Below are 10635 nucleotides of genomic sequence, written 5' to 3'. Positions count from 1 at the left end.
TAGAATAAATAGGACGCGTGCAGTATGCCGCAGCATAGTCACAAGGGAGAAAAATGACATTTACGGCGTGGGTGTACATTGAATCCTAAGCGTAGTGAGAGATTCTAGTGTTAACGAAAAAGGTGCAAATAATTTTGCGACCATGTGACACACTGCTTTTTCACTGTTGTAGGTACTTAGGTATATATTGTTGAAGCTGAAAAATAGTATGCACGTAATCTATTATAAAGAAATTGTGTTAATATTTTATACTGGCAACAAGATGTCCTAGAACAGAAAAGTGACATTTTGATTCCTTTAGCAGGGAAGAAAAAGCCCTTTTCAGAAAAGGTGAAAATACAGTTACTTATTTAGCCATTGGCTACCAAGAAAACATTTCTCGTCCCTCGTCACAATACAAGCGTCACGGAAACATTTCATTCAAATAGCCAGATTACAGAAGATAGGATAGCAATTTATCTCATGCGTGTCTCAGGTGTAGCGAGGGTCCAAGGCTCTTACATCGATATTCATAGTATGTAGGTCTTAGAGCGCACGTGAGTCCACAAATGCTTGGCTATCCGGGTATATGTAGATTAGGGAATCGCTACATTCATGACTGCGCCTTATCTTGATTGACATTTTCTTTAGGCGCGTGCAACATGATATTTAACGGCAGTATACATACATATTACCATACGTATGCTGATGTGAATTTATAAGGACTTTCTTATGTTAGGTACCTAACTATGATGAGCAAAAGCGCATTCGGGCTGCTTGTGTAACAAATAATTTTCATGATTATTTTTAAAATCTCACCTATTTACTAAATATAATCTTTATTCATATAATAGATATATACAGAGGTATTACTATAACTAGATTCAATCTAAAATAGGTCCTTGAGGCATTGTATCAAGGATGCTGGCCTTAAGCAATGCCTCATTGAATGGACCTATTTTCTCGACATTTCTTCATTGTATCGCAATGATACAATCCTATTTACGTATAATATCTTTAGTAGGTATATCTAAATATACTAGTTACCTTTACATTTTGATCTGCACTCCGCACGGTTGCCAAGAAAATTCTTACCAAAGTACGATGAGGCGAAACGTCACCCAGAGCCTCTCACACTCAGGCCCGAGCCTACTAGTTTTAAAGTTCGAACTGTACGAGTAAAATGGCCACACTTATCCACTTGATAGCGTGACAACGTCACCATCTCCCACTATCTATCAAGCGGTGTTAAAAAGTGACGGTTGCTCTATCACGACGATAACAGACAGAAATGTTATATTAATATGTGGTTGTTTCATCAAAATTTTATTCGTCGTTGTACTCTTTGGCTCACGCTCCTCATCTACTTATGAAGAGGTACTTCGTCGACTGCACGTGGTACTTACCTGCATACCGAGGTCATAGGAGAATTAGATTCAAATCTTGTCTTTTCTGCAAGTACCTAATATCTAAGGACATAAAACATATGTCCACAATTTTAAATCGGCCAAAAACTGGTTTAGGCGACGTCAGTATTAACCAGATATGAAACTCGATTATCCTTAATTTTCCGTAAATACTTTTATTTAAAAAAAAAATCTTAGTGTACATACCGGGTGGACCCTGTAACATGAGCAATAAATTAAACTGCAGGCTATGTTACTCAAACTGACCAACATTTGTTCAGTTCTTTTAAAAATAACTTGTATTTTGATTTTACTACACTTTAAAGTTTATTCTAATAGTCATAAGCAACGTCACTTACAATGATGATAGCGTACATTGAAGATAATAATTAATTTGAATGAAAACTAGTCATAACTCCTGCCCACCCGGTATATGGCACAGTCACTATAATAAGATACATATATAAGGTGCTCACAAATATCTGGACACGCATGTATTGTCAAGGCGCTAGAGTGCGTGTTCAGATATTTTTGAGCGCCTCGCTCGCTCCGATATATCTGATAGCGACTGTACAGCAACGATTCAAATGAGATAGGTACTTAAATATTAGCTTAAATCAGGTGATAAAAAATAAAATAGTCTCTCAACTTTTTTACATTTTTATTCATTCTTTTATGTAATCATCAGAGTTGTACAACTAAATAATCACAGTTGAAACAAACATAACTAGGTATCAATTATGTCTAAAACAATATGTGCACCGGCTCAGTGGCGAGCGCGGTCGCACCTTGTACTGAGTGCTCTGCCGTCGATGTACGTGTGCTTTGGCAAGGCCTTCGCCGATCAGCTTCGTAACGCAGCGGGCATTGTTTTAATTCACTAAAACGCTAGAGTACATTTCATTTCGCTGCGTTGCGTTAGCGGCCGGCAGAGACCGCTACACGAGTAAGGGAAGTTCGTAGAGCGCAGAGGTCGCGGCTGCCGCAGCTGTTACAAACGTTAATCACTACGCATAAATTGTGAATACCAGTTGCAGTCACATGCAATGCGCTAGTCATAACTAAGCTATCGCCCGCAGCGCACCCGACCGCGACCTCGGCGCCGAACGCTTCGGGAAACCGTGAAAGTACTACCGAGGACAGCAATGAGCTTCTATACGAAGAGATGGGTGAGCGTAGATACGCATCGTAGTTATAGGTCAGAAAATTAAAGTCTCGTCCTGTTAATAAACAGTTCCAAAAGCTTATAATTACCATATATTGTAAAAGGCTGAAATACAAAAACGGACTGAAAACACTATTTAGTAATTCGTTAATATGTATGATTACTGGCAGTGTAATGATAATGTAACTTAATAAAAATGATTCAGCTCGGTTTATTAAACTATATTGTAAGTATTCTTATATGAATAATAATTAACAAGAATTGCTTTAATATTATGTAGTTGAATGATATCTAGAAGTGTTCGTATCGTGTGCAAACTATAGGGTGGACTTACAGTAAGGTATTCGAAGTCTATAATTAAATAACCGAATCTACAAAAATCTTAGGCTTTCAAACGCATAATAAAATCAGTCATTTTAACACAATTCAGTATATTCTAAAATGTACACTGATCGTTATTCGATGTCGAGGTGAGACAGTCTATGGAAACATTATTAGGTAGATATATTAATGTACTATAAATTCTTAAAAATTAATCTTTAAATTAGTGACTTCTAACGGTTCCCAATAACTATCTCACATCAAAATCGTTACAATAGAATTCTAGCACAACACTCTTAATAAGTTATTGATATTTTCCTAGGTGCGACTAAATTTATTTATGTAAATATACGAATAAATAAAGTGCAAACACTTAAGTCTACCATCATTAGCTGTATCCATAGGTCGCTAATAAATTGGCACAGTCCCATTCATATCCGCGCCTCGCACGCACACACTCACGCCCGCTCCCAGCCGTCGCCTGCCGCTCCACGCACGCACGCAACGCAAAACTCTCTTCGAACCATGACTATGTATTCGTTACCTACTATTCCCAGATAACCTATTATTTGCTAATACTACAAGGAGACGTTAGGAAAGGAACACCATAGTTACTGTACAGTTTATTTTTTTCTTATAATTATAGTTGAATTACAATTATTTCCATATTTCGCTAGGATATTCAAGGGTAGTCGTGCCTAGTGTAACATTACATTATGTACATCCCTCGAAAATATTCCACGAGTCGAATGAGCGTTATAAACTCGATCGTCCGAATGGACACATTAATTAATTCAATCACTATTATAAAATATAACATATTCTTTCATTATTATAGTGATGTTATGCGGAAGGGCCATATTATTAAGTGGTATCACGTAAAGCTGTGGACTTACAAAATACTCGTATAAATTATTCACATGTATATAGCACACTATCTACAAACACCCACGACCCAGGTTCACGCTGGCCCTTCGGCAAAAATCCGCTTAACGCAATAATTTCCAATACCTAAAATACTGACTCATAGTATGGCTAACTCGAATAAAAACTTATTTATCAAATATTTGGTGAAGATACGTTTACATTTTATAAAAAATGTCGCAATTAAATATCTAAAATGAGTACTTAAAGTTACATTAACTACAAAAAAAGTTGTATAAAATTGATAAGAATAATTAAGTCTGTGAGAGCCGAGATATTAATTAGTCCCGCACGTTTATTTACAAATGCGACTCCGTGGATACGGGGAGGAGATAAGCTCCAAAGATTTCGTATGCCTAGTCCAACTGTATGCGACACCACACTAGTATTTTCAATTGCATCTCGAACTATGAAGTAGGTAGGATATCGGCAACGCAGTTGTGCTAGCCGGATTGACTATGTCTTATTGTGGGTGGGAGACAATTGACTAACGTGTGGCTCGCGCCGGCGCCTACAGCTGCTCGTCCATGTCGGGCCCGTACATGTCGGCCAGCTTGTCGAAGCGAGGGCCCCACGCGCCCAGGTAGTCATACTCGTGCGTATCGTCATCAGTACCTGCTGGCAATATTTCTTATAAGTACATATAATTATCAAACGTTACCCCAACCACCACAGTTCAATCAGTTATATTCAGAATTTTATTAAAAACGTATAGGCAAAACACCTTCGCCTAATACTAGTAATGAACCTATTTTTAACCGACTTCAAGATTTCAAATGACGAGGTTATTTAAATTATAATGTATAGTATAAATTAAATAATCATAAATAATTACATATATTCACTCATTTAAATTAAGTACAGTGTCTAAGTCCTTTATTAGGGTTTCGTTGTCAACGTCATGTCCGTCTATCTCTCCGTCCGCGGCTTTGCTCCGTGATCGTCGGGCTAGAAAGCTGCAATTTGGCATGGATACATAAATCATGCATTGCTATATAACGGTAAAATAAAAACTACAAAAAACTTTTTTAGGGTACCTCCCATAAAAAGTGATGTTTTTTTAAATATTTTTTTCGTTTTAACCCAATGGTGTGGAGTATCGTTGGATAGGTCTTTCAAGACGAATAAGAGTCCAACAACCATTTTTTGGTAAAGTGAATGCAATAGGTATTATTCAAATATCGGTATGGTGCGTGTTGAATTGGCCTGTTAGTATCTTGCCCATTATTTTCAATCGAAGCTCTAAATCCAGAAAAAAATATTTTTTTCTATAAGACGATGTTCCTCGCAGAGTACAGTCAGGGTGAAGTCACATCTATCAGCATCGAATCGCATTTAGCTGGAAGATTTTGGACACACTATACGCATCGCAAGTTAAAGTATGCTGTTACATGTTTTCAGCTGCTAAAGGGTGCTATCGCATGCTCTTATCTGCTAAAGGATGGCAACACAACACAAGCTTTAGTACGCTTTCTTTAATTGCTGCATCTATATTTCGCAATCGTTTGAATGTGCGAAAATATTGAAATTGTCGTCGCTTTAAAATTACTTTCCAGGGACACTGGTTAATATTAGTACATGATTGCAGAGGCCGGGAAAGGACAATTCGTGGATGAGTTTCGCGTAAGAAGACGAATTGCTGTTCCTGCCGAGGCATATATAGTGCTTTTCTCCAAACATGCGAGGAAATCAGGTAAAATAATCATAATTTAAGCATCAACCAGCACTGAAATCAAACCTTCACATCAAGCACGTCAAAAACAATTTCCCTCTTTAATTATTTTTTTACAACTATTCTGCTATTCGGTACCATTCAATATTCGCTCATTCAATATAATTTTGCAATATAAGCTGTATGTATTTGCACGCATGGGATCCATAAAAAAATATAATAGTTATATAGTATTTGATTTTATTAAGCAGTATTCGCACGATCATACACAACTCTATCCCATAGCTTGAAATGATGCTGACCGGGTCGTGTAGACGCAGCCCGCGGCTAATTAATTGGCTGTAGGGATTGCAATCCGGTCCGGCGGATCCGGTAATCCGGCCGGATCCGGTAAAATTAAAAAATGCCTAAATACAGCACGCGCTGTGCGTTTTAGAAGAGGAAAAGGCGACGGATGAGAGGTATGTAGTTGAACAAAACAGAAAACGAATGAAAAAGTTTAAATTTAGTGAGATAAAAATATATTTATTATGGAGATGACTGGGAACAGGAGAGGATTTCTTCTTCTTTCATATTGGTGGCACGATATGACGATTACATAAATACTGTAATAGAAGGAAAAATTAAAGGATGGAGATGCCTTGGAAGGAATTTTTAATTTATGCTAAAGAGAAGGTTAATGTTATGTCATAATGTTGTGATAGGAGATTAAAACCAAACAAATGAACGGGATTACGTCGGCGGTTCTCAACTGACTAGAGTTGGGCTCATCAATATGTGTGAATGAATATTTAATAATATTGATAATGTTTAGTTTACTTCTATTATATATATATGTATATGATAAATTATAGATTCTTTTTTATTCAAATTTAAGAGAGAATCTTTTGTCTTTACAATTTCATCCAATCTTATGCAATTTCCTTTATCTCCTGGTACGTGCTACTCTACGTCTAGCCAATTCTTTATTTGATCCATGTATTTTTTTTTTTTTTTTTATACTACATCGGTGGCAAACAAGCATACGGCCTGCCTGATGGTAAGCAGTATCCGTAGCCTATGTACGCCTGCAACTCCAGAGGAGTTACATGCGCGTTGCCGACCCTAACCCCCTCCCACCCTCGTTGAGCTCTGGCAACCTTACTCACCGGCAGGAACACAACACTATGAGTAGGGTCTAGTGTTATTTGGCTGCGATTTTCTGTAAGGTGGAGGTACTTCCCCAGTTGGGCTCTGCTCTAGATCTGGAATGACATCCGCTGTGCTGTGCCCTACCACACAGAGAGATTTTTTCTTAGGAAGTCACTTTCCGCGATGGTTTTAAATCCTACACTATTATTTTGCGTATGAGATCGTCGTGTCGTGTTGTGTTCCCTTCCCTATAATTTGACCAATATACTTTTCTGTAACTTATTATTTTATTTAAGCATACAGTTTACTACTTTCTCGGACAAAAAAAATTAGAACAAGGTAATATTGGAATTAAAAGTAAAATGTTTTCTTTTGTTACTAGAATGGATGTCAACGTTACAAAGAATTCAATCAGAGAACAGATACGAAAACTTGTCCTTTCAACAAGTTTTATTTCCCACCCCACATCCCCTCATCGGGCTTTAGAAACTAATCAAAATTATAATAAAATTGTAAACGAAAATTTGAGCACTTCCGAATGGTTAAATATAATAAAAAACCGATTTCACATTTTATTTTTAAAGTGATGTTGACATTGTAACACTTTTTACTACTAAGTTCTATTTTATTGTTAAGAAGTTATTTATTAACTTCAAATTATAGATTTAGGAATACGTATTACGCAAAAAACTAGAAAAATATGTCATTTAATTAACTTAAATATTCCTATACCAATTCGGATCCGGTCCGGCCGGATTGAAAATCAATCCGGTTTGCAATCCCTAATTGGCTGTTTGCGTTTTTCTTAGTGGATACAGGTTTTAAAAAAGTAAAAAAACAATACAATAATAACTTCCCGTCCGCTAAAACACGACAATAATGGTTTGATTTTTTTTTTTAATTTCAGTTTGACCATGAAGAACTTCCCGTATCTACTATTTTTGCTACAATAAGGTGAACATTTCCGAGCATAATGGAGAAAATAAGTATTAATATCGAATGCATTGGACATGCATTCTCCTTCCGCTGATGATCACTATACTTGTATATTGGAGAAGTCATGTCATAAACGCAAGGATATTTTTGCACCAGCAAAATCAATTTTTCCTCGTCCATTTTTACACATATATTGTAATTATAGCAAGTAAACAAACTAGTCCGCTTTGCTAGATGGACACGTTGTGATCATGACGCGGTCGGCCGCCCTGCACGCCTCCCCCTTTTATTTGCAGCCTTTCTCATTCGCAAACATCCCGGCTCACGCTTAAGCAGCCGTTATCAATCGCAAGCGTTATGTCTCACGCGTAATCAACTATTCTCATTCGCAAGCATCTAGTATCACGTCTTAAGCAGCCGTTCTCATGCTTTATAATGAATGAGCATTCTTCAGTATGTTTAATGGATACGCATTTAATGCTGAAGCTGAATCGATGCGGAAGGATGACGGGGTGCCGACGCATCTTCATACAAAATTGCGCTTTTGTATTACAAAATGCGATTCGATGCTGATAGATGTGACTTTACCCTTAAGGTATTAAATATATACACCGACAAAGTGCTAAAAATATGCTTTAAAGTATAGGCAATAATATTGTGTGTACATATTTTTGGCACTTTGTCCGTGTCGATATTTAATACCTTGACTGTATTAGTTGTCCATCATCTGGAATTTGTTGTTGATTTTTGACCGATTACTTGGTTTATTTGCTTGCTTGCGGTTCAGGTGATAGCGCTGCCCACGACCAACCATGACTATATAACCTATTTTTATAATTATTTACTAAAGTTACTCAGATAAATAAACTGCTATTATATTGCACACTACTGTTAGGTAACTAAAGGTATCCAACATATATTATTCCAGTTCCAAGCAATGACAGGCTTCCCTAATTAGTCTATTTCCTGATTTCTAGTAATTGGGTGCACTGATAATTAATAAATATAACAAATATGGGATTTATGAGAGCTGAAGCCAAAAAAACCCTGAGCCGGGCAACGCCAATAGATTAAATATCGAAATTGCCGACAAAGGTACTCGTGGCCGGACTAGAGCCTCAGGGGTACGGGAAATTGATGAATTTGATTTGATCGATCGCTTGTCTGTGACGTTTCCTAAACAACACCGAGTGAAATACGGGAAATACCTTGACTTGTATTTATTGGAGATTATTGGGCCAAATTTTATTAATACATTTATCACGATTCAAAGGCAAATTTATTTGCAACGTACATATTTCGTTGTATACGGAGTGATTTGTAAGTCGTGAACAGTAACCACATCTCCCGATAAAGGTTTCTTAAACCGATGCGGAGTCCTAGGTCGAATCACTATTAATTAGTTCCTTAATTAATTACCACAAAAAATATCCCTATTTATCAACATTCATGGTCACCCTACTAGTCACGTGACTTAATTGCAATTCGTAGCGTAATGTTATGTCATTTATTTCAATTTATTTTTTAACCTTTCCAACTAGCAAATACAAAGAAGTTTAATTAAATAGTTTGATTACTATGCTATGAGTTCGTGACAATTGTATGTAAAAAGTAGCTTGCACTCTAAATGACTCAACAATTGAAGGGCGTAACTGTACTACAGGCGATTTATTTTAGGTATTTAGTTTGCATCAAAGGTAAAAAATCGAAATGTGTGGCCAGTTTCATATATATTACGGTTTAAATCGAGTAGGTACTTAGTTAATTCGCTTGTTATCTTATACCTTTAAACGAGCAATTCTTGTATATATGTATATTTATATATTTAGGGATCTCAGAAACGCCTCTAACGATTTCGATGAAATTTGCTATATGGGGGTTTTCGGGGGCGAAAAATCGATCTAGCTAGATCTTATATCTGGGCAAAACGAGCATTTATGAGATTTTATATGTTTTCCAAGCAAAGCTCGGCCTTCCAGATATTAAATTTTATGTCACAACGCGATGTACAGTTATCATCAATAGCTAGCTACTATTTTTCTAGCTAGTTATATTTTTCTACAGGGCACCCGTTTAATGTTAAATCTACCACTACGAAATCAATGTAATTTTTTTTAGAACTAAAGGTTTAGTTTCAGAAATACATTTTACAGTACATATGGGGCTACTTTATAGCACTAGTGCGAGAAGTAGCATATTACGTTACTGTGTCGAACATTTAAAGGGCCATATGTACTGTAAAACGTTGTACGATACATGTGCGAATAGGTAATTCGCAACTCGTGTCGGTTTAAAACACTCCCTTCGGTCGTGTTTTAATTTATCGCCACTCGTTTCGAATTTCCTATTTTTCGCACTTGTATCGTAATGTACTATTAGAGGTTGCTACAGCACTTTGAATCTGAAACAACTTTCAAAACGTCTGTCACTGTCTAATTGTTCTACATATAAAGACATCTTTTTTTGACGTTATTAGAGAATGGCTGATACCTTTGACGCGCAGTCTGATCAGCTGCTTTTGATGCCGACTGTACTTTTTATTTACACTTGGACCCGGATGAGCTTTTTCCATGAAACGGATGTTGATTTTGGAGGTTGACAGTCTTTATTTATTTATTCCTATACCTACCTATACAGTGTGAAAAATTAATGTGCCCTGGAGGAAAGGTGCCTTAAAACCTTAAGTTAGCTCATTTTACTTAAAGGAATAATTCTTTTAATTTAAAATAAATAAAACTGCATTAATAAAAATCTATTGTTTCTCCCGGTTGCATACAAAAAAAAAACACTATTTGTGTGTATGTTAAGATTTTTCCAAGAAAACACTAATAATCTGTCGTACACAAAATCCAAAAAATCTCAAATTTAGTACATGTACACGAATATTTTTAGACAAGCGATTTGTAAGAAATCTTTGAATGTAGTTTTATTTATTTTTTTAAATAAAAGAATGTTTTAAGTAAAATGAGCTGACTTAAGGTTTTAATGGCCCTGGAGGGCCAGGGCCCATATATTTTGTCCAACCTGTATACACCAAGGGCTCAGACAACCGTAAACGAATTGTTTAGAGAACGCCTAAATTACAGCAATAATTAAATGCG

At 36.4% G+C, this 10635-nt stretch overlaps 1 protein-coding gene across 8 annotated transcripts in view; it reads right to left on the bottom strand.

The window, feature by feature from the left end:
* Nucleotides 1-2029: 2029 nt before the first annotated feature.
* Nucleotides 2030-10635, bottom strand: part of LOC133517797 (neural-cadherin) — a 431760-nt gene continuing 423154 nt past the window's right edge. For 5 of the 8 annotated variants that reach the window (XM_061851220.1, XM_061851222.1, XM_061851219.1 and 2 more), the window contains exon 21: nucleotides 2030-4413. In XM_061851220.1, coding sequence (XP_061707204.1) covers nucleotides 4307-4413 — 107 coding nt within the window. In that variant the 3' untranslated portion in view covers nucleotides 2030-4306. The remainder of the gene's footprint in view (nucleotides 4414-10635) is intronic. The other 3 variants (XM_061851221.1, XM_061851225.1, XM_061851227.1) reach the window with 1 other exon arrangement.

Source organism: Cydia pomonella, chromosome 5, assembly GCF_033807575.1.
Source record: "Cydia pomonella isolate Wapato2018A chromosome 5, ilCydPomo1, whole genome shotgun sequence".
In the NCBI taxonomy this organism is placed as follows: domain Eukaryota; kingdom Metazoa; phylum Arthropoda; class Insecta; order Lepidoptera; family Tortricidae; genus Cydia; species Cydia pomonella.
Note: the sequence above shows the minus strand (reverse complement) of the source record. Positions and strands in the feature narration are given on the sequence as shown.